The sequence below is a fragment of the Phyllostomus discolor genome, chromosome 10 (assembly GCF_004126475.2).
Source record: "Phyllostomus discolor isolate MPI-MPIP mPhyDis1 chromosome 10, mPhyDis1.pri.v3, whole genome shotgun sequence".
In the NCBI taxonomy this organism is placed as follows: domain Eukaryota; kingdom Metazoa; phylum Chordata; class Mammalia; order Chiroptera; family Phyllostomidae; genus Phyllostomus; species Phyllostomus discolor.
In genome coordinates this window covers 70,001,322-70,027,055 of record NC_040912.2, presented here as the reverse complement: position 1 = coordinate 70,027,055, position 25,734 = coordinate 70,001,322, and the positions used below count along the sequence as shown (strand labels likewise).

The following is a 25,734-nucleotide window of genomic DNA, read 5'->3' as shown; positions in this document are numbered from 1 at the left end:
GGAGTAGAAATATAAATGGCTCAGAGTAAGGGTGTTGATTTCTATTGCAAACTTATTCAAATGACAAAAGTAACTGTTTTTGGAAGGGCTGGAGCAGGTTTGTGGACCTCAGGGGCTTTCTCTTTTTTTGTAATGAGACTTAAGTACAGATGGACCTGTTTCTCCCAGAACAGACAGATTGGTGATTGCATTAAAGTTTCATCATTAATTATTTCTTGGGCATATCTGTGAATGTTTCATGGCTTAGTTTTTCAGAGAAGGTCCCCAACTTAGTCAGTGACCTTTGCTGTTTTCCCTCAGTTGGTGGGATCTTTAGAAAGAGAAAGCTTGTTTATACCAAGCTGAGCTGAGCTTTGTTGCTTTGACTCCATGGGGCTGCTCTTTCTGTTCACACAGGAGCTACTGCAGGTGGTTTTTGTGCTTTGTTTTCTTTCCATCAGGTAGTTTGTGATGTTCTGGACAGAAAGTGTACATCCACTTTATAATTATCCTTTTCTTAAAACTGATCCACATTATAACTTCACCAAAATTGTTCACAGTTTTATAACACTAATGTAAATGTAAGCCAAGATACATTACAGTTAGATAATTAATCTGATCTAGGAATATTTATCCATATGGTGTGGATGAGCAAGAATTTCACAGTAGAATATAATCACTCACTTTTATTAGAGAGGAAACAAATATAATTTATTCTGTATTACTTTAATAGGTAAGTAATTTACATTGTATGTAGTATTATTGTTCATTCTCAAAGAAATGTATACAATGGGTCAACTCCTATGACAGAATACAAAGAAATAGGCTTTCAGGTTCAGAAGGCTGTGACTAAAACCAATTCTGCAATTGAGAGAATCTTGTTTTTAGCTATCCAGGTTGATACTGGACAATATATCCTTCTGTCAATATCTTCATCTTCTCTCAGGTATCTGAAATTCAACACATTTCATCTCAGTATGTGGTACCCTTTATCTACAGATGTGCTCAAACCAAAAACCTGGGCATCAATCATTTTATTCTCTTTCTGATCCCCATATCTAAATCCTACTGATCCCCATATCTAAATTCTGCCTTTACAATGCCCAGCAAATACACCTCCCTTCCTATGTCTTCATTGCCAGCTCCTTGGCATGGGGACTTGCTAACTTTATGTCAGGAGCCTCAACTTGGTTTCCTTGCCTTTATTATTGCCTCTTCTATAGTCAACTTTCTAAAACACAGATTTAATTATGCCATTCCCTTCCCTAACATTTTTTAGCGATTTCCTTTTGCCTTCAGGAGGAAGTCTGTCATGAGAGGCTCTTCATTTGCCTGACTACCACTTAACTCTCCACTCTACCTCTGGCATTTGCCAGCCACAGTGTTTCCAACCAGGAGTGCTACTGCATTTGTATGGAAGCAGATTTCATCCATGGAACTGTCCCCTGCGTCACAGGTTATGTAGTTGCCATAGCCTCTGCCCATACACATGTTTAAGTACCCCTAGCAGGAGGAGGTACCATCCTTGGGGAGAACAGCTGTCTGCCCTCAGACATGGCTGGCCTTCCTTGTATTCTGCACCTAGCTACCTACCCTTTACTTTTTCTTGAAGGCTTTCCAATGTGAAGCCTTCCTGAAACCCTGTCCACCGCCTTCCCCTCCAAATTTCCTTAACACCTTGTATATACTCTGTACCCTGAACTTTCACTGTATGTTGCAGTTGCCTCTCTTTATCTGCTGCTACCCCAAAACAGTGAGCTCCCTAAAGCCAGAGGCCAGTTTTTGTTCAGCACTGTAGTCCCAGTGTCTGGCTGAGTGACTTACCTCTATTTTATGAAGCATTTAACCCCAAATAACTGACAACAATAGAGTTTGAATCTTTTAATTAAGCATCAGTAAGAGTAATTCATTTATAAGGAGAATACTGATGAACAAATACTCAATATACATATAAAATTGACTATACCCCTAGTACTCATGCATGAGGAGTTTAAACATGAGTCTGAATGGACTTAATAGCATTAGGGAGTCAGTTGTCCCCCAAATTTCCACCTGTTATACAGTTAATACAGTCTGCTAAGTGACATTGCACCAGTTACTCTCTGTGGCCCAAATATCCACAAAATGCAAATACAGTGCTGATATCCTTTATTACACATTCAGAACATTTGTACAGTGACAAAAATGTAATATTAAAAATCTTCTCTATAAATCACATGGAGTTTCTCTGAGAAAATGCCCCTTAAACTTAAGCTGGAATTTTAATGTTCTTCAAAGCTATTATAATCTAATTTTTAAGTATGAGGGTACTTTTCAAAAAGACATCTTTGTGGCAAAAGTAGATTTTTTTTTTTACCATATGCATAACTGCTTGTTTTCACTTAAAAATTTTCCACCCATATATGTTGCTTACTTCTAACTTTTGCACATGTAAATGAACAAAAGCAATAGCTAAAAATATATACATGTAGGTAATTAATAAAAAAGAAGTTGCAGTTCCACATAATCAAATATCAAACTAGGCAACTAGATTTCATTCATTTTGTAAATACACATGATTTTGGTCATGAAAGGACTCATAATATTAATATTTTGTCTTCTAAAATTATGTTATTCACTTTTAAAATTATTGAGAAGGTGCCACATCTGGTCTACCAGTTGTGTACGCATCACTGAAAAACATGACAAATGTATCTAACCTGATCAAATTGGAATACAAATCCAAAGTTAAATGTTGTGGCTCTTCTGAAGTTATAAACATATTAAACATTTATTTGATTGGTAAATACAATGTTTCCAAGGTATTAAAAGGGAAATCAGAGGTAAACTCTTTTCCAACCTTGTTAATATTTAGTTTTATAATATGTACATATAGTCTTTGCCACCCTGGCTGGTGTGGGTCAGTTGCAGGTTCCGTGCCTGGTCAGGACCCATACAGGACGCAACTGATTGATCTTTCTCTCTGTCTCTCTCTTATCAATAAATATATCCCTGGGTGAGGATTTTAAAAAAATAGGCTTTGGAGCTTCTGGTCAAGATGGAGGGGTGGGTAGACATGCTTTGCCTCCTCACTCAACCACTGAGAGAATTACAACTGTTTCTTAAAATAAATAACAACCAGAACCATCAGAAAACCAAGCTATATGGAAGTCCAACAACCAAGGATTTAAAGACGCCACATTCAATCAGACGGGTAGGAGGGGCAGAGTCACAGAGATGGGCAGAAAGGTATAGAGATGAGGTGTGGCATGGAGAGGCGGTGGCAGCAGCAGAACCCGGTCTCACACTCACATGTGGCGGATGAAAATCATGAGGGATACCTTAGAAGCAAGCACTCCCAGCCCCAGGGCTGTGTTGTTGTGCCCTGGAAGAGAAATAACCATAACTTCTGGCTGGAAAAACCAATGGAGGTTGGGGGAAGTGGAAGAAACTGCCAAATTTTCAGGAGGGTTTGTTTAAAGGGCCTGCACAGACTTAAAATGCATGCAACTCACCCACTCTGAGATTCACCATGAAGGCAACAGCTGGAAAGGTGCCAGTTGCATACAGGAAGTGGGTAAAGTGACTGGAAATGCAGAGTGTGGAGCAAACCTCCAGAGGCCAGGAAACAGCATTGTCCCATCCTCAAGCCCTGCACCCCTGCCCAGAGCCACAAAGTGGTAAAGCAGGTTGCACCACCCTGGTGATTGATTACCTAAGGCTCAGCTCCACACAATTACAGGTGCCTTTTACAGGGAGTGAAAGTAGCTCTACATAATGCATAGAAACAAACACAGGAAGGCTGCAAATTGGGGAGACAAGAAATATAGCTGAAATAAAAGAACAGAAGAAAAGCCCAGAAAAAGAACTCAATGAAGTGGAGATAATCAACCTATTAGATGCAGAGTTCAAAACACTGATGAGCAGGATGTTCAAAGAACTTAGTATGGCAAAAACATAAGGGAAAAAAATGAAGGTTACGCTAAGTGAAATAAAGAAAAATCTACAGGGAGTCAACAGTGGAGAGGAGCAAGCTGAGAATCAAACCAACGATTTGGAACACAAGGAAGTAAAAGTGTTCAATCAGAACAGCAGGAAGAAAAAATTATACAAGAAATGAGGATAGGCTTAGTAACTTCTGGAACAACTTTAACTATACCAACATCCAAATCACAGGGGTGCCAGAAGGAGAAGAGGAAGAGTGAGAAATTGAAAACTTATTTGAAAAAATAATGGAAGAAAACTTCCCTAATTTAGCAAAGAAAATAGACAGACATAAAGTCTGGGAAGCACAGAGAGTCCCAAACAAGTTTGACCCAAAGAGGACCACATCAAGACACATCATAATTAAAATGCCAGAGGTTAAAGATAAGCAGAGAATCTTCAAAGCAGCAAGAGAAAAGCAGAAAGTTACTTACAAAGGAATTCCCATAAGACTTTGTTCCCAAAGAAACTTTGTAGGCAAGAAGGGACTAGCAAGTAGTATTTAAAGTGATGAAAAGCAAGGACCTACAACCAAGATTACTCTTTCCAGCAAAGCTATCATTTAGAATTGGAGGGCAGATAAAGTGCTTCCCAGACAATGCAAAGCTAAAGGAGTTCCTCACCACCAAGCCATTATTTATGTGAAATGTTAAAGGGATTTACTTAAGAAAAAGGAGAAGATCAAAACTATGAACATTAAAAAGGCAACAAAATCACAACTACCAGAAATTGAATCTTTAAAAAAAAACACAAACTAAGCAAACAATCAGGCCAGGAACAGAATCATAGATATGGAGATCATTTGGAGGATTATCATCTGGGATGGGGAAGGAGGAGAATAGGTGAAAAGATGCAGGAATTAAGAAGTATAACTGGTAGGTACAAAATAGACAAGGGGATGTCAAGAATAGTATAGGAAGTGGAGTAGCCAAAGAACTTATATGCATGGCCCATGGACATGAGCTAAGAGGGGGAATTGCTAGAGGAAGAGGAGTACTGGGCAAAGGGGGAAAAATTGGAACAGCCGTAATAGCATAATCAATAAAATATATTTAAAAAATTAAATAAGAAATTAAAAATTAGCCCTTGCTTCAATATTTTATTTTTACTTTGGGGAAGACTTTAGTGAATAAAAGATCTCAGAGATTCACCTCATAAAGAAAATTGTGGTCAATATTTAAGCAGTCATGTAGCATTTAATTTTTATTAAATATTCTATACTGATTCTGTACTTAAGCAGGGCACAGGTGCAATTATGGTAGGATAAGAAAGGTGTACCCCAAAAAAGTGCAAAAATAAAAAGAATAGTTTTCTTCAAGCACCAAAAAGCTGAAATAAAAATAAATTTAAGCCATTAAACCAGAGGTGTCAAACTCATTTTCAACGGGGGCCACATCAGCCTCCCAGTTGCCTTCAAAGGGCCGAATATAATTTTAGGAGTGTATAAATGTGACTACTCCTTAACTAGAGGAATGTAGAGCTCCTTGCCCCTAGTTAAGGAGTAGTTACATTTATACAGTCCTAAAATTACATTCAGCCCTTTGAGGGCAACTGGGAGGCTGATGTGGCCCCCGTTGAAAATGAGTTTGACACCCCTGCATTAAACAATGTGTATTGAGACCCACAGATACAGACATCAGAATTATGGTTATCAGAGGATGGGGGTTTGGTGGAGGACAGAGAGTACAGGGTGTTCACATATATGCTGGCAGAAGGAGGCTAGAAGGAGGTGAGCACACAATGGAGTCTGCAGATGTATTATAAAGTTGTACACCTGAAACTTCTAATGTTGTTAACCAGTTACCCAATAAATTTCATTTTTAAAATATTTATTGAATAAATTATTAAATATACCTGTCACTCATTTACAAATTTTGCCAAAAGAAAGTTCCACTTCACAATTGGCCAAGACAGAGATTTTTATAAGAAATGAATAGTGGTCTTAGGTAAGCACACTTAGAATACATGAATGTGGTTGATCATCACTGACTGTTCTGATATGTAGTATTCTCTTGTTTTAGAATCTTCCTGAACCACTGAATGATGCTAAAAATACTGTTGATATTATATTAGTTACAGGTAATATCATTTTAAAATACAGAAGTGGCTTTTCAATTCAGGTGATTATTCTTATTAAACATTGCCCCCCCTTTCCCACCTTGAGTTGTTTGCATTATCCATGATTTATTTTGCATAGTTTGTGTATATCAATGGCAGTCTGCTTTAGAGTGTTATACATGCAACTTGTGCAGCTGTCCAATGTGACAGTGATTTACGAAGTACAGTTCCTTTTCTGTGTTTGTTTAGCACAGCAAAATGTACTGCCAAGAAAACTTGGTCATCTGACTACTGTGGCTCTCCTCTAGTCCTTTGAGGACTAGACTAATCAGAATAAAGTATATGGTGTCATTCATGTGTTCTACAAATAATTATTGATCTCTGCGCTGTGCTAAATGCTGCACTGGTGGCTGGGGTTGAAATGATGACTGGAATCAGATATGGCTATGGCAAATGGCACTTACAGTCTAAAAGGGCAGGACAGCCATCAACAACTAAACATCTGGATAAATATAATTACAGACTGGGTAACTGCTTTGAAGAAAATGAATATGATCCTATGCAAATAGATGACCCAGCAAGCTAACTTATTTGGAGGATTGTCCAGTGGAGCAAATGGAGATAGCTAGGGAAGTCTTTCTGGAGACATAACCCTTGAGTTCTCAACAGAAAGATAAAAAGTATTAATAAGGCATGGCAAGGAACAATGTGATAATGAGAAATCAATACTGCTAATACATGAACAGGCAAGTGTGGTGCCCGATGGCAGGAACCTCTTAATGGGTGTCCACCGGGGTTTCAAAGCGTTGAGGTGAGGCATGAGGATTGGCTCAGGGCCGGGTATGCGCAGCCTTGAGAGCCATGTCAAGGATATTAATCTTCACTCTATCATTTTGTTCCCATATCTTCCATTTTCTTTTACCCTTTCCCATCTTCTATGGTAAAAACCACAGTGCACTTTAGAGCTTTTGTTTTGTTTATAAACACAGACTTTTGTAGCACTTAACAAAGCTGTAGAATCTTTCTAGAGAAAAGCAAAAGGAGCTACTTTCATGCTCTGAAGTTTGGTGGTAAAGGACCGTTTGTAAAGAGAGATCATACGTAAAAGAACAGTGTTTTCCCGCTACAGCAGGAGGCCAGCTGTTCATGGCTAGTTGCCCCAGGTCTGTAGCTGGATGAGAGCATGCTGCATGCAGATTTCTTAGCCTCCTTCTCAGGTTACCTTAGCTCTCTTCTTCTGCACTTTTCCCTGGTTTATCACTTTCCTGTTTGCCCATCCTTAGTTGACTTTGCTGGATTATACCTATTAATCTGCATTAATTCGCCTGATGCTTCCAATGGGGTGCTCCATTCATTTTGTATGCTTTCTGATTTCCCAGACATTACAGTAGATGTTTTATTATTGATTTCATGTATTCTTACAATTTATGTCAGGTAAGACATTAATATGTCTCTTGTCTACATAAGAAGATGGATCCTTATCCTGGCTGGTATGGCTCAGTGGATTGAGTGCCAGCCTACAAACCAAAAGGTCACTAGTTCGATTCCCAGTCAGGTCACATGCCTGGGTTGCGAGCCAGGTCCCTGGTTGGGGGCGTGCAAGAGGTGCCCAGTCCATGTATCTCTCTTACATTGCTGTTTCTCTCCCTGTCTTTCTTCCTCCATTCCCCTCTCTCTGAAAGTAAATAAATACAATTTTCTTTTTAAAAAGCAAGAAAATGGATCCTCAAAAGTTTAACCAACACACTTGAGTTAACTTAGTTACTTAGTGGAGAAACAAGCATCCAAACCCAGTCCTCCTCCTACACTCCAGAGTCCTTAGTCCATATTCTTTCTACACACTCTCTTCTCTCTTGAATATGTATGTGTGCCTGTTGTGTTCAGAGCACAGTGGAGGCTTCAGTGAGGAATGTGGCTGTAATTGCTAAGACAAATAATAAATGTAGCAATGTAGTACAGTGTACTCTGATCTTCAAATGAAGGCCACTGTGTAGCTTTTCTCAGTGCTGTATATGTTTACTTTTCATGCTTCTCCCTTTCCAGTAAGCCTGAGTCTCTGAAGGCCAGAGTCATTTCCCTCATCTTTGTATTTTCATCGTTCACCCTCATGATGGGCACATTCTAGATAGATGCTTTTGAATAGCATTCTATTGCACAAGTGAGGACAAGAATTACAGAAAGTGTCATTATTTAATTGTTCCTTCAAGAGCCAGCTAGGTAAATGTTGGAGAAACACAAGTCACAACTGTGATTTCTATTCCCTTAAAACCCTAGCAGGACACCCATTATCTCACAAGTACCAAAATTTTTTTACAGTATTTGAATTTGTGTCCTTAATTTTTGAAGGCATATCTGTGTTGCATTTGTGTTCCAAGTTATCTCACAACTATGGAGTTGCTGACCATAAGAAATTCACAAGCAGGGATTCCTTTTCCTGAGTAACACGAAGGCAGGTCTCACAGGAACCAGAAGAATGAGTGCCAGCAGTGACTGTTAGCCTGTGAAGTTTATTAGACCTCACTGCTCAAAGCTGTCTCCTGAGTCTGCTTGGACAGTGTCACCACTATGTGGTATGCTCCACTAGAGGTCCCTGGGGCTGGTCTCGGGCCCCCAGCATGCTTTGTGTATTTGAGCATCTGCTTGTCTCTGTTCCATGCATCATCCCCCATTGAAAGCCTGGTGCTTTGTCTTCAAGGAAAGGTCTCATGCAGTTCAACCATTTCTGTTGTCTCAAACTCCTTCTGTGTAGTCGGAAAGTCTTTTTTATATTGTCGCAAGATACTGTCATTTAGGAAAGAAAAGAAAAAAGTCATTTTATTTGAAGGGAGACCCCAGGGGGACCATTTCTAGGAGAAATGAAATAAATCTGTGTTATAGTTCTGAGACAGTACCAAGAGTTTTTCCACCTTCAGAGCAGTAGGAAATAGTTGAGCATTTGTTTTAAAATATAAGCCATTAAGAAACCAAAACACTAATTTGAAAGAATGTATGTACCACTATGTTCATTGCAGCATTATTTACAATAGCCAAGATCTGGAAGCAGCCCAAGTGTCCATCAGTAGATGAGTGGATAAAACAACTATGGTACATTTACACAGTGGAATACTACTCAGTCATTTAAAGGAAGAAAATCTTACCCCTTGCAAGAGCATGGATGGACCTAGAAAGTAATGCTAAGTGAAATAAGCCAATCAGTGAAAGACAAATACCATATGAGTTCACTTATATGTGGAATCTAATGAACAAAATTAACTAACAAACAAAATAGAAACAGACTTGTAGCTGTCAGAGGGGAGGGCAGAGAGTAGCTGGATGAAAAATGTGAAGGAACTAAGTAAAAAAAAAAATTCACAGACACAGACAACAGTGTGGTGATTACCAGAGGGAAAGTGGAGAGGAAGGAGAGGGTAGAAGGGAGCTAAATGGTGACAGCACAAGACTTGTCTTGGGGTGGTAAACACACAATACAATATGCAGATGATGTATTATAGAATTGTATTCCTTAAGCCTATATGATTTTACTAAAATCAATGTAAACTCAAATAAATTCAATTTTTTAAAAATCTAAATAAATAAATAAAACTTAAGTGGGGAAAAAAAGAGGAGGATGCCCTGACATAGTATCACAGAACCCCACCACTGCTGTTCTGGAACAGCTGTGGGGTTCAGTTCCCCACTGCCAAGAAGCGTGACTCCCAATGCAAGAGCTTGGTTAAAAAGGAAAGGGGCTGTTTATTTAGAATAATGATGGATTTCTGCCTCTAAGTCCCACTCACTTTAAAAACACCCCAAAACACATAATCCTGACTTCCTTTGCCAAACCAGGCCAGTTCCAGAATACACCAGTCAGAGGTACCTTCCTTCAGAAAAGCAGAAGTCTGCAGTTAGCGTTCCTGGTCACGGCTCAGCTCCGAGAATGTCTCGCAAATTTGGGTGGCTGGGCAGGTCCCCCCACTGCACCGGCAGCTCTGGGGACTCATTGGACTTCTGACTTTCAGACCAGCTCTCTCTTACTCCAGACCCCATGGGTCTCCCCTTCTCTCTTTTAGCCTGCCCTCATTTTTGCGGTGGTGGTTTTCCTGTTTTCGGGGAATTTATGCTCTGCACCCCGTTACAGTAGTACTTTGGCAATTCCAAGGTATCTAAATTAAGAAAATAAAAAGCAAAAAATGTTTACACCTATATGTCTGGCTGCAAAGAACATTATCAACCTATCTTTTAAGTTCTGTCAAATTAGAGATTGACTATTGGAAGATGTGGTAAAACAAGTGTGTGCTAGTAACTGATGGGCACTCCAACTTACTAATGACCATATGCTGTGCTGATTAGTGAAAATTATGGCCTAATAATTTGAAACTCGGTGTTTTAAATTTCTGTAGCACCTCTCATCTTTAAAGAATGACACGTTAATTCTATTACATTTGAAAAGGTTTGTTTTGCAGTTTATGTAATACATCCACCTTTTACATTAGGTCAAAGAACAGGATCAAACCTGGGTAATGTTTTCACACAAGCTTCAAAGTTGAGGGTCTGAGAACAATATGAACACATGCTAATAAATTTCTGTGGATAACTATTTGTTGGCCCATGCTGTATACTTATGCTCATTTATACACTATTGCATTTTATTATTTACACCTCTTTGTAGGGATGCATGTGTTATAACAAACTTGATATTGTTTAGTTACATTAATTTACCTTAGATAGCAATTGTTTATCCTGTCTTTCTGTATTTAAGTTCTTAAAAATTTGGGGTTTTGTCTTATGAAAAGTTACACTTTCTTTCCTACTGTCTTATCCAAGTAGAATTGTAATGTAAGATGTGACAAATGGTTCTCTTTAAAATTAGATGCTTCAAGCTAATGTCTTTGAACTATCCTGCTACAAGGGAAAGAAAAGGAAATGCCTGTGAGGGATTGTATCTTCTGTCTTTTCTGAAACCTGAATTTGTGCTAACATTCTTGTGAGACTTTCCCAGAAGAAAATAGTGCAAGTGTAATATGCTTTCTGTACTCTGGATATGGAGGTTTAATGGCATGAATACTTCATAAATGGAATAGAGACTTTAGAGGATAATTCTATCCCATTATTCTTGAGGTTTCTACCATTTTTAGAGCAGCAAAATGGGAGCTCTTTCTTCTAAAGGAGAGAAAGGGAAGCAAAGCATGGTAAGAGAGCATGAAGGTGTAGCCCATAGGACTTTTCTCTTATGAGAGTGATCATTACCCACCTTCAGATATTTTTCTGCCTTAAAGTTCAAGATATCATACTAGGATTTCTTCTTTCTTTGTCATGTTTACAGAAATAGATAACTTTGCATTGTGTTTCCATCGTAATAAAAAGTTGAATGTGGTGTTTTTGAAAGGTAGCCCCAAAAGTTTAGGGTGATAAAACTTAGTTATTTTAAAGGATTATTTTCTAGTTTGCCTATTAAACATGCATCATATGCCAACATTTTAGACTTCAGATTATGTTTTAAAGGAAGGTTAAAGATAACAATCAAAAATACATTAAGATTCAGAGTAATGCTCAGTTTATAACTGTCTTTACCTGTTCTGGGTTGTTTTTTTAATCATTCATTCCCCCCTCCCCTTTCTCCATCTCTCCCTCTTCCTCTCCTCTTCCCCACTCCGTCTCTCTCTCCTTTCTCTGTGTCATCCTCTCTCTCTCTATTTTTCTCCTTTGTCATGTTTGCCTTTTAGTTGATGCCTCTCTTTGTAGTTTCTAATGTCGTCTGGATTTTAATGTCACCATTTAATGAAACTTATTAAATCTTTAATGTTCATAACTATTATTTTTTTCAGGGAGGTGTTATTTTTCCTTAGACAGTAAAGCTATAGTAGTAGCACTTCCATGGATACAGTACGAATAGTTGGCATTCTGTGTGTGCTTTCTCTACGACATGTGCTGTGCTATTATGGTGTTATCACTTTGCCTCAATGGTTTCATGAGGAAAGTATTCAGTTATGACAGAGTCGCTTGCCTAGGGTTCATCTGCATGCTGGAATTGGTATTTGAGCCTTGAAACTGTCTCTGGGTTCTGTACTCTTTAGCCCTGTCTTGCTACCGCTGTACTCTACTGTAGGCAAAAGTTCAGATAATGGTTTCAATATTTTAATTTCCTTTTTTAAAAAAATCAGTTTGACTTTTTTTCTCACACAACTTTGTATGAACGTGTTTAAACAGTGTTGTGATATTTGTGTCATTGATTTTATTAAGGTTGCTATCTTTGATATACAGGGGGGAGTAAATGTAGTTTTACACTTGTGAATATGTGAAACAGTTTATTTGTGTATTATATTTATTAATTATTATATTATTTTCCATGCAAGCATATGTAAACCAACTTTTGCCCCACCCTGTACAGCTATGTAGAATAATTTCTTTGGTTTTTTTGAAAGAATAAAGTAGAATACTTTGCTGTCTTAAATGACAATGTAATCTGCTGGATAAATCCAACAGATTTATCCTAGGTGGCCTAGAAAATCATGTCATAATCTTGTTCATTGCCAAAGTTATATTTCCTAGGGTGTATGTATTACTAACCTCAGTATGATTCAATTTACATGTCACAACTTGAAATTTGGAATGCTTTCAAACTATGTCACCAACAATAATGGCAATAAGTAAGGCAATTTTTATAACAACTATTGATCACCTAACTTAAACTAATTTAATTAAATATATAAAAAATTTAATATATAATATTCTCTATTTTTAAAGGAAGTTTAAATCTGTTCTTCAGATTATTAAATATGAAGCAGAAGGATGTTTGTTTACAGTAAAATCTTGAAATTCTAACCAACCTTTGCATTTAAAATTCATTATATTACAATGAACTTTTACATTGTACTGTGTAACTTTTGACAATAACATGGCTATTTATAGTAAATTTTATTTACATAGTAAAATTTTTTATGAATCAAACTTTTTCATTTATTTAAATATATTTTATTGATTATGCTATTATAGTTGTCTCACATTTTTCTTCCCGTTGTCACAGGTGTGCACAGGTAACCAGGTTCTTAGTGACTAGGACAAAGAATTGAACCAAACACCCAGAGTTTATAGCAGAGAACATGGGAGCAGGCCAACTCCAAGCAGAGAGTGACCTCATGGGCTGGAGGGACTTTATTCTTATAGGGAGGATCCTTCCTGGCTAGGACCCACTGCATGTCTCTAATGAACTCTCCTATGAGACTGAGAGTTTCTCCTGTTGCTGCCACAACTCCCACGTTTTTTTCAGTCAGAGGTTTTGAGGCTTTATTTCCCCCACGTTGGAACCCTTGGTTGTGTGGTCTGTTTCACTCCCCAGTTATTCCTCCTGGTTTATCCACGTGCAAATGTGGGACAGCTGGGTCCATCACCTGCAACCTTGCCCAGTCCTTCAGCCACTGCCTTGCTGTGATTCCTCTCCCCCTAGCTACCTATCTCTGCCCCTGCTGGTGGTCTTGATGAATGTTTCTTCTTTAACTCTTTGGTTGTTGGACTGCCATACAGTTCGATTTTCTGGCAATTCTGGTTATTTTTTGTTTTTATATTTGTTGTTGTCCTTCTTTTGGTTGTACAAGGAGGCAAAGTATATCTACCTGCTCATGAAACAAACTTTTCAGTTACTTAGGATAACGTTTTACATTTCAGAACAGTTTAAAATCTTGGGCTGTCTTAGAATTCTGTCTCTAGTCTTTTGTTCTTCTCAATATTTACGTAAAAACAATTGAATATACAAAAGGATATTTTTTGCAACATTACTTGTACTAATTAAAATTGAAAACCACCTATAGGCCTGTCAACAGAAGAGTTGTAGACTAAATTACAGTATAGACATACAGTCCTAAAAAGAACTATGTACCTCCATGTACTGATACATAAAGATCAATACATAGTGTTACATAAAAATATATTATAGAATAACTTGAATATCCTGTGTATTTAAAATAAATAATAAATATGCATATGGGTGCATACACACAAGGGTACATGTACACAAACAGTCTTGGACTTGTAAGATATGAATCTTTTCCATAATAGAGTTTCAGTGGTCACCCTTCAGAAGCTCATTCATTCTCAGAGCCTCTCTTAGCACCTCTATGTTAATAACTCTCAAATCTGTATCTTCATTTGCAGACTTTTAGCAAAAGTGTAGACCTAAATTTTCAGCATCCTGTTGGAATCAGACAGTTGAAGTTTTCAAATAGGTCCTTTCACCTCTCATAGTTTTAGCCATAGTAAATGATGTGTCACCAGCCATCTATGACCCCATGAAAATGAGTTTTTTCAGCATTCCTTTAATCTTTTGGCTTCATTCCATTGGTATTGGATAAAACTCTGATATACTTGGGCCCTAGAAAATAACTTAGAAAACTTCAAATTTTTAAATGTCAGAAGCTGCTGTTCCAAAAGTGTGTTCTACCTAGAAAAAGGTTGACAAGAGTGACTATCTTTTTCTCATATTAACCAAAAATGCTGTATTTAAAAACATTTGTATAGTGGTTAACATTGTTTTTAAAATGCTTTCTGTGGTTTATTTTAAATTTTCATTTATTATAATTAGGCCCTTAGTAATTCTTTTTAACCTTAATTCCCAATTTTAAATTATTCAACTAAAGAGCTGTAGTCATGTATATGCATTAATAGATAAGTCTTGAAGTTACTTGGTATATTTTACAAGTCCTATTACTGTACCTGTTTGGCATACACATTTGTTTTAAAATGGTTCTAGACTATTCATGGCCATCATGAGCAAGACAGAGACTGATAGTAGACCATGGGTGCGGGGCAGAGTATACAGCTTTCTTTATGTAATGATAACATATTAAGGCTCACCTGCATGAGGGTTGCTGTAAGAGCAGGGACACAGCTGTATGCCCTCAGTCAACCAGATAGGTTCCCCTGGCATCCAGTGCCCAGGAAGGCACATAGCTGCAGATGGTAGTGTTTGATACTCTTGAGGATATGTACCACCGAGCTTTTGCACCCCATTGTCAAGGATCTCTATTCCTCTTTGGTCCCTATTGAAGAGCTTGTGAAGATTGCCTGTCTACTTTTTCAGCACACACAAGTAGTTGAAAATAACTCAAAACAATCCTGACTGTTTATCTTGATTTAAGTGAATCCAACTTATTTTCTTAGGCAAATCCTTCATAGGACAGCAGAAAGAGACCTCGGACCTAATTGCAGAGAACTTAGAAAGATTTCTTTTTTTTTTTACTTTCCCTAGAGAATGTGAGTACAACCAAATATCTGGTGCTTGGGTATTTAAGTCGTGAACCAAAACTATTATTGTGGGAAGTTTTTTTGATGAATGTACATCATGTTAGTCCTTAACATGCCTAAGTTATGGAAATAATTTATCTGTAGTTGGATTCTTTGTTAAAATAATTGCAGCATGAAAAATCTTAATAATTATGTGTAACTCTCCAAAGACTTTCATTTCTACCCCTGTAGTCGCATCCTTTTATTTCATGTTTTCTGGTACAAAATTAGTGATATAATTGAATTATGTGTCATTGCTATTTGATTATTTTAATAATTCCATCTTTGTAATACAATTAATGGTAATTTGGTGAAGAAAACATCATTTAAAAAGGCAGTAGATTGGAAATAAGTCAAAACTATCATATTAAAAAGAACAGCTTATAACTTCTTATGTATCAGCAATAGTCAGACAATATAAAGGAAACAGATCACTTAGAATCCCCAAGTATAAAATACTATGGAAATGAATTTATCAAAGAATGTATAGGACTTATCTAGAAGAAGAAAAAAGTTCAAGAGTTAACCAAGGAATGTTGGAACAAATGTTAATAAGTGCAGAGATCTCCCTTTTTCTTTAATGGAAATACAGTAAGTTCAAAATATCTATTGCCCTTTTGTTCTAACTGATATTATTGTATCTAATAATTCTACAGTAACTCACACAGTATAGCACAGCTCAGAAGATAAATCTTTAGGGCAGAAAATTCAAAAACCTGAGTTTATATAATAATATTATAAATATGTTGACTTCTAAACCAACTGAGATTGGGATAGGTGAATTAAATGAAACTCATTTATTATCACTGTTAAATTTCAGATAACTTGAAGATTTAAACTATGGATATGCACAAGAAATACGGGTTAATATCCATATAATTTTTGGTTAAGGAGAGTCTCTTTAGGATGTCAAAATTAGAAACTATAAATCAAGTTGATAGAACTGAGCTACTACCTAATATTTTTAAACTATACATTTTAAAAAGCCATAAACAATAGTTCAATAGAAAATAACCATCACTGACAGTATTTGCTATATGTATCAGAAACAGTAAATGTCTATCCTATTAAGAGTTTTATAAAATCACTGATTAAAAGAAAATTCTACTAATAGATAAATTGACAATGGTAATAAAAAGGCAAATCATAAGAGAAATGCAGATGACCAATAAAGAAAAAGTGCTTCATCTTCAGAAGTAATTAAGAAATGCAATTTAGAACCTATTCGTTCTGTATGATTTGATTTATTATTCATGTTTATGAAATTATGTCTGTCTTCCCTACCAGAGTGCATTTAGTGCACAACCTGTCGTCTTGATTTTTTGAGTTGTCTACCCTTTTCCAGTGCCAGTCACACAGTTGGAGCGATAATATAGAGATGGAGGAAATAATTTTTGAAGTTTCATATACCTTCTTTTATTCTGTAGTGCTGGTCATGTATAAGGAATGCAGATTGAGCCTATTTTTTTCTGTTTTTAGCTTCTATAGTTATGGGTGCATTATGTGTTCGCAAGAAGAATTCTGAGTTAAAGGATTTAAGTGGTTTTTGACATAACTTTTTACTGTGGCATGATTTTAAACATACTTTAAAACAAATACGCCAGTTATTTTTGAAAATCCTTTCAGGTTGCAATTTAAATCTAGTTGTCTAGATGCCCTGGGAGACCGTGGGAGGTACCCAGGTGTTAAGAGTAAGGATAACGAAGCCTATAGATCAGGCTTCATTTACGATGTGGATGTGAGTGAAGGAGCAATGATGAGAGACCGAAAACTGCTGACAGGAACAGAAGGAATGCAAGGCTGGGGTAGGGAGAAATATATGTTACTGTATACAATAATACAGATCTTTATTATCTATTATTTATATTAGAATATAAGTGCCAAGGGGTTAGAGACTGGGTGCTGACACAAGAGTGGAGACTGGCACATACGAATTAGTAGCTTGTTTTGAAAGAATAAAAGGCCCACATTCAGCTTTGTGCCCTCTCCATTTTTTTATTTTACATCACATATGGTTTTACATCATCTTCACAACCATTATTATATGTAGCAGCAAAATATTCCATTATATGCTACATAATTTATATAATCATTTTCCTAATATTAGGTGCTTGTTTTTGCTGTTTATATAAAGCTACAGTAAATACATTCCTGCTTACCATCTTTTCAGTATCAGAATTATTTTGTTATGAGAAATTCCTAGAAATAGCCTTCTGAATAAGTAGGTATGATCATATATTTTGGCTTCTGATATGAACTTTCAGCATACTTCATTGAGTAGCAAATACATAATTAATGTCTGCTATTTCAGTTGGTGTATGAACTACCCCATGTTGTTATAGCCAGGAAGCCCTGCTGTCCTCATAAAGGTGCTTTGTAGATATTTTATTTATTTGAAGATTTACACTGGAAGTCTGAATTCTCATAAATAATACATTCATAGAAGTAGAAAAAGGCTATGTATTTTTAGTCAAAGTAAATTGACAGCAAGGGTAATGTATTCTTTTATCACATAATACAGAGAAAAGAGTAGGAAGATAATAACTGGTATTAATTTCTGAAAGGGTTTAAACATGCCAATTAAGTAGAAAACAAGGAATATCTTGGTGAATATTGAAGATAGGCATGTTTTCATCTTCCCTCCTTCCCCTGCCTTTTTTGGTGGAGGGAGAAGGGCTTTGGTTTTCAATTCATTCATTATAGAATTTGTAACCATTTTCTAACTGTATATATCTTTTTAACTTTTAGTTTTCACAGGAGAAACTGTCGAGGTTGTGTCAGTTTATGTTTATAGCCTGGAATGTTTATAAGACTATCAGCTGCCACCATACTTAATTTATGCACCCCTTTAAAATTGCACATTCTTGTCAAATGTCAGTAAAAGCATAGTCTGTTACAACTAGAATCCCAGTATCCTTGTACCTTAACTTCTCCCCACCTGAAAGCATATTATTTAAGCTTTCCTCACAGGAACAGACTACTAGCATTCCATGCTATTGACTTAGAGGTTCCGGACCTTGTAGATAGATGTATGCTTGTAGATTGCCTACTGGGTCCTATGATATGCACCTGTTTCCTGCCTTCATGGGCATATTGCAAGGGTGTCAAACTCATTTTCACTGGGGGCCACATCAGCTGGTGGTTGCTTTCAAAGAGCCAAATGTAATTTTAGGACTGTATAAATGTAACTACTCCTTAACGGTTAAGTGAGAGCTCAGTGCTGCTGCTGGGTAGAAACAAGGTGCTGGGCCAGATAAAACAAGGTGGAGGGCTGGATTTGGCTCTCGGGCCTTGTGTTTGCCACCTGTGGCATATTGGTTTTGGGATATCCTAGATTCCCAAGTTCTATATTATTGACTTCCTATAAATTTTAGTTAACTATTTGTTTTCTAATAGTTAATTTGTTAAATTAACTAGTTAAATTTCTATTTGTTTTCTATTTGTATTAGGAATCAAATAGTTAACTAACATACCATAACTAATAATTTTATGGTATGTACTTGGAATATGTTTATTAGGATATTTGTGTGACTCCCTTTTTATTAAGATTTTATTTATTTATTTACTTACTTTTTTTTAGAGAGGGGGGAAAGGAGGGAGAGAGGGAGATAAACATCATTGTGTTGTTGCCTCTCACACATCATTGTGTTGCCTCTCACACACTCCTGCCCTGGGGACCTGACCTGCAACCCAGGCATGTGGGAGTTGACTGGGAATCCATCTGATGACCCTTTGGTTTGCAGGCCAGGATTCAGTCCACTGAGCCACACCAGCCAGGGCTATTAGTGTGACTCTGGCATATGACTTTAATTGTACCCTTCCTAATATAGTGTTAGCTCTCTAATTTTACACAGGTTCAACCATTGAAAAATAATCATGGCCTTGGGATTGGAAAAGATAATAAACAGTTCATACTCAAAGAACATGGTTGCTGTTGAATATTTTTACATCAAATATACACCAAAAGCTGAAAAATATTTAAAGGGAAATTGACAAAATCTCTTTCTTCGTGGGAGATTGTAATACCTTGCTGTATAAATGATACCAAAAGTCTGTAAGACTTATGGGTACCAGAAACACAATAGACTTAAACAGCACAGTTAATAAGCTTGATCTATGGCCAGCTGTATGTATAACGTGGTATTCACAACGGAGGATCCTTTTAGTTCCCTGGAATACTCATGGAAAAGTTACACACACACATTTTGGAATACATTTTATATCTACAAAATATATAAAATGCAATTATAAGAAAATATCTCCATGAGTTAGTTTTCCAAATATAACTACATAATACCAAACAAAAGGGATATGTCATGGAAATCTACTCCAGAGTTGTCATCCAGATCGCCTGACTGTATTCAAGGCCTATGGTTCTACACACTGAATTGAGAAGTGTTCTCTACTCCCTTATTTTAGTTCTGAATCTATTTTTTATCCCTATTTTAGCTCTATTTTATCTCAGACTGTCTTAATTCTAAGAAATGACAAAAAGGTTCTTTGCTAACTCCTTTCTAGAAGCCTAAAATAGAAATTGAGCTGCTCTTCCATCCTAATTGAATCTTTCTCTTCCCTCTGACATATGACTCTAATTTAAAAAGATCAAACTGGATCTGAATGCTAGTTTCCTTAGTCATTGAAATGACCTTGGGTTTACTATACATGTATTGTGATATAACTTCTGTATAGGGGAGAAAGTCATCACAATTATTTAATTTTGATTACATTTGCTTTTCCTCAGTTTTATGTGTTTCCCAAGCTTTCTGAATATGGTTTATAAAATAAATTTAGATAGTTCCATTAAAATGCTAAGTTATTTTAAAAATAATATATACAGTATAATATATTGACTTTTTTTGGTGATTTATTTTAACAGAAATTTTTACTGTTAAATCTCACTTTTTTCTCTTATGTATGTTTTTCTCAATGGCATTTTCTTCATGATATGGTAAATTTTATGCCTGTGATCTCTCACAGTTATTGATAAGATTTTAAAATATCAGCTGTGTGTCAGTTAAATTTATAAATATACTAGACTGAATTGGTATGTGGTAAAGATGAGATGCTATTAATTAAAATATGAGCCAAGAAAATGTGTCACTTTATGATGATGATTTCAAAAGCCAGATATTGGCAGACTTATCCCATTTTTAGAAGAGTGTACTAGGAAAACATTTATTTCTATCATGCTTATTTCTTTATCTTTTACTGGAGCTTTAAAAAATTATGTAAAGTGCCTTGGCCTGGTGGCCAAGTGGCTCAGTTGACTGGAGCATCAGCCCTCACACCAAAAGGTTGCAGGTTTGATCCCCAGTCACGACCTCTATGGGAGCAACCAATTGATGTTTTTCTTTCTCTCCATTCCTTTCTTTAAAATCAATAAACATATCCTGCAGTGAGGATAAAAAATACATGTGAAGTAACAGGCTTGAGATAATTCACTTTTTAAAATATAAATAATATCTAGTAAGGAATTTTCAAGAAGAGATAGGGTAAAATCCTCAGTATGAAAATAATTTTCTGGGAAACTACCTCTTAGATAAACAAACCCTTAGTAATTTTCCCTAGCCATCCATAAAAATGGTATTGTTTTTTTATTCAAATTAAATAGCAGATTTTAATAGCTGCATCTGTAATGCTTCACCTTAACCTAAATTCTTATCACATACTAGTTTTATACTGTAGTGTGCTAATTTTTAGAACAGCTGCATAATTATTACAAGCTTTAAAGCTTATTGTTATTTTCCTTCTTGATTGAGCCATCTGTCAGAAACAAAAGCAAAGATAAAAATCTCATTGAGCCAAAAAGATTCTATATTGCTTAACATGTCTGTTAAGGAAACACATTTATCTAGAAAGAAAATAATGCTGCATTTCAAAGAAAATTTTTGTTACTTCTTTGCAGATGGGGAACCCAAGGCGATTTCACCACTACCCATCCTCGGCCTGTGGTCAAAATAAAGCTCTTCACGGAAAGCACTGGAGTCCTGGCCCTTGAAGATAAAGAACTGGGAAGGGTGAGTTACAGTCAGCTCTGTGTGTCTGAGGTCATACAATTTTAACTTCCTTTGATTTGGAGTTCAAGTGGACCAGTATGCATCGTGTGAACTTTATGTTCATAAATTACCTAAAATAATTGATTTGTATTTTCCTCATGAGCCCAGCTTATAGCTGCTCCACTTTATTAAACACAGTTGTCAATAACATGCTATTGAGATAGGCATTGGGTGTGTGATAAAAGGTACATATGAGATTGTAGTCATTCAGTCATTCTTCTCACACATGTCCTCCACAGGCCAACCTGTACTTCCTGGTAAAAAGTGATTCTCATTAAAACATTTCTGTCCATGGGTTAAAAACATTGTCTTTATGTTTAAAGTCATCTGCTCTTTATGTTTATTATGATTGGACTAATTATAGACCTCTCTTCAATGTATTTATCTCTTATCTCTCCTATTTTCCCTGTAAGAAGGTCTTCCTAACCCTTATTTTAACATTGAATTCTTTTTTTTTTCTTACAGTCACCTCCTTATACCTAGAATATATTTATCCTGTAATTCCAGGGTATCTTTACTCAGCTTTTTCTAGCAGTAAAGGCATTAAAATTAGGGTAGATTTGTGATCTTAACACCTCTCTGTGTGAAAAATTGTCTTCTGTCTTGTTCACAAAGTAGATGTGCTCCAGTGGGTAGGCTCTAAAGTTAGCATCTGTGTCTCGTGTCTGCCTTGCCCAGCCCTGAGCACTGCAGTCACAGATATTTTCCATGCATAAAACCTCCACAAATTTTCCTCAAAATTTCTTGTGATGATGGTCTATTTGCAATGATCCTTGTCATGCTAGGATCATTGTATACACTGGAATTTTTTTCCCAAGGTTGAGATTTTTATTCATTTCAGATCCTCCTCTTCTGTGTGTCATTTGCACCATTGAGTTTTCTCCATTGCTAAGGATTTTATGAATCTGTGCCCACACTCCAGAGATTATGGGCCTGGACTCACATTCCAATTCTCTCTTCTGTTGCCTTGTTGCATGTATTTGTTAATATCTACCAGAGCTAAGCCATACTGTTCATTTACTCATATGCTTGTATATTTCTGAATTTATTCATTTAACAAAAGTGTACAGAGAGCATAATCTAACGGCAGAGTCCTGGAGATTACACATAGTCTGATGAATTTATGAATCAGGAATTTTCATTTGAACTATTATTATATTTTTACTTTATTTACTTTTGTAACTATTTTTCACTGTCTGATAGCAACTATTTGAAGTATAATGCTGTAATGTAATTCTTCAGATACTTTTAATTCATTTCTCAGTTGGCTAAACATATATTTAAACAATTTTTAAATTGTGTATCTAAGTGGCATGCTTTCCAATCAGTTTGTATTCTGAGAAAGGCCTTATGCTCCCTTCATACAGGAAAGACAACTTTTGCCCTGGCTGGGTAGCTCAGTTGGTTAGAGCGTCATCCTGATACACCAAGGTTGCAGGTGCAGGGCACATACAGGAAGCAATCACTGAATGCATAAATAAGTGGAACCACAAGTTGATCTGTCTCTCTCTCCCCTTCTTCCCCTCTTTTCCTTTTCTATCCCCCTCCTCTCCCTCCTTCTTTCTCCCTTCTTCTCTCTCTCTAAAAATCAATGGATAATTTTTTTAAAAAGGAAAACAACTTTTTGTCTATACAAGAGTTTCTCAGTCTCAGTACTATTGATCTTTTCAGCAGGATTCTTTGTTGTTGGGTGCTCTTCTTTACACTTTATGTTATTTAGCAACATCCCACTCAGTGGGTGACAGTAATACCCCTCCACCCCTAAGACATTAAAAAATGTCCTCAAATGTTGCCAAGGGTACCCTTCTGGATGGTGTGCAAAAATCACCCCTGCTTGAGAACTATAGATCTCAACTAATGACCTGTATAGGTTCTATGACTATAAATATTATTTGTGTGTTAATGACTTCAGTTTTTTTATTTTTATTCTTTGGAGCTGCAGATTTATATATCCATATAATGTGCATACTTGGTATCTTTAATGGTATGTTTACAGATACCTCAAACTAAGTATTTTTGTCCCATAAAATCTTCCATAGAGGTAGTTATCAAGCCAATGACCTTGACATTTCCTTTGATTTCCTTCATTCATCCTAATACCCAATCTTTTTGCAAGTTCTGTCATCCTTTTCCTAAATTTATCCTGAGTCCATCCACATTTTAACATCTCCTCTACCCTAATTCAAGATAACCTGATTTCTCACACACAATAACTACGGTAATGGGCTGCTTACCACTTTCCCATTTATTGTCTTGTCCCTCTGATGCAGTTTTCACACCTCAGTCTCCATGATCTATTTAAAGTTCAAAACAAACCACATCATTCTGTCCTTAAAATCATCCACTGTTTTCTCATGTCTTTGAAATAAAAGTCAGGCTCCTTGTCATAGTGTAGCATGGCCAAGAGGGTTTCTCAAGCTGGGACCGTGGATCAGCAGTGGCAGCAGCACCTGGAAGACTGAAATGCCGATGTCAGGCCCCACTCTAGATCTGTTGTATCAAGTCTGGGGGTGGGTTGCTGCAGTCTGTTTCAACAAGGCCTTCTGGTAACACACCAACAGTTAAGAACGCTGCACTACGTGAACTGAACTCTCTCTCCAAATTTGTCTACTAGTTTGGTTCTCTCGCTTACTATCCTACTCCTTTCACACTTGGTTTGCTTTCCGTTCTCAAACATACCAGACTCATCCCAGCTTTAAATTTTAGGTCTTTAAAAGTGTTACAGTCTGAGCATGTGTGCACACACACACACAATTAGAAGAACTTGGTAATCATATCTGAATGCTAGGGCTATTGATAATGTATCCTATGTATGTATTTGCTATTATACTTAGAAACAGAACTTTTTATTTAATAAGAAAAAAACTTGATGTGATCTGAAATCTACAGTTTAAAATTTTATAAATATATACCTGGGGATTCTAGGGGTTTTTTTTAAGATTTTATTTATTTATTTTTAGAGAGGGAAGGGAGGGAGAAAGAGAGAGAAACATCAATGTGCGGTTGCTGGGGGCCGTGGCCTGCAACCCAGGCATGTGTCCTGACTGGGAATCGAACCTGCGATCCTTTGGTTCACAGCCCACACTCAATCCACTGAGCTACGCCAGCCCAGGCAGGATTCTAGTTTTTAAAGTAGACTTTTAAAATTCAAATTTTGGGTAGCATTTGTATTTGAAAGATGAGTAAAGACCCCTTAACACATATTTATACCACAAGAACATACCACTGTTTATCTAACAGAATGTCTAAAGTATAGGAAAACCAACAATAAGAAATGCTGGCAAGGATGCAAACAATAGAAACTTATTCTTTGCTGGTGGAAATGCAAAGTTGTACAGCCATTTAGAATACAACTTTGTAGTTTCTTATAAAGATGATCTCCTAGGTATTTATCCAGTGGTTTATAATGTCTGTCCTATATGTAAATGTTTGTAACAGTTTTATTCATAATTGCTGAACACTAGAGGAAATAAGATGTCCTTCAACAGAGGAATCAGTAAACAAACTGTGGTACATCCACAGAGTAGAAGACTATTTGGTAAAAAGAAGATACAAACTATTCATGCAACGATATAGAGAAAACTGAAATGCAAGAGAAGGAAGTCAGACTCAAAAGGCAATATATTGTATGATGTTGTAGAAAGAACAAAACTATGAGAACAGAAAACAGATGTGTGTTTTCCAAGGACTGATCGAGGGGGAAGTGGTTGGCTACAGAGGGGTGCACAGGTGAAGGAACCTTCTCTGTGGTTCTGGGTGTTGGCTGCAGAATTATATATATTTCCTGACACCCATAGGACTGTGCATCACAAAGAATGTACTTTAAGGTATTCAAATACACACATATACACCAGCACCAACCAGCAAACCAGGAGCGTCAAGGGTATCCCATCACAGAATACAGACTGTGACAAATGAACTTAATTGTGTTACATAGGTATGACTTACCTTCACTGAAAGTGTTATAGAACATTGCCACTGCTATTCTGGAACAGCTGTGGGATTTGATTGCCAGACACCAAGAAGCATGACTTTCAATGCACGAATTTGGTGAAAAAAGAAAGAGGTTGTTATTTACAGATTATACAGTTCAGAATAATGGCAGATTTCTGCTGATAAGTCCCACTCCCTTTAAAACACCCCAAAACACATAATCCTGCCCCCTTTGCCAACCTAGGCCAGTTTACGAGTATACCAGTGAGAAGTACCATCTTTCAGAAAAGCAGAAATCTGTGGCTTAGCATTCCTTGTCACAGCTCAGCATTCCAGGCATTTCCCACTAATTTGTGCTTGGTTAGGCAGGTCCCCACACAGTGCCATCTGCTCTGCTGCCATGTTCTCCAGGCAGGTTTCCTGGCAGGCTTCCCAGCAGGTTTCTCTTTCTTACTCCAGCTCTTAATGCAAAACTATGTGACACCTCCTT

The 25,734-nt window shown here is 36.8% G+C and overlaps 1 protein-coding gene across 1 annotated transcript in view; it reads left to right on the top strand.

The window, feature by feature from the left end:
• The window catches only part of CADPS2 (calcium dependent secretion activator 2), a 575,914-nt gene that overhangs the window by 267,077 nt on the left and 283,103 nt on the right, over positions 1-25,734 (top strand). The window contains 1 exon segment of the mRNA XM_028525503.2: positions 21,161-21,272. Within this exon segment, the coding sequence (XP_028381304.1) occupies positions 21,161-21,272 (112 nt within the window).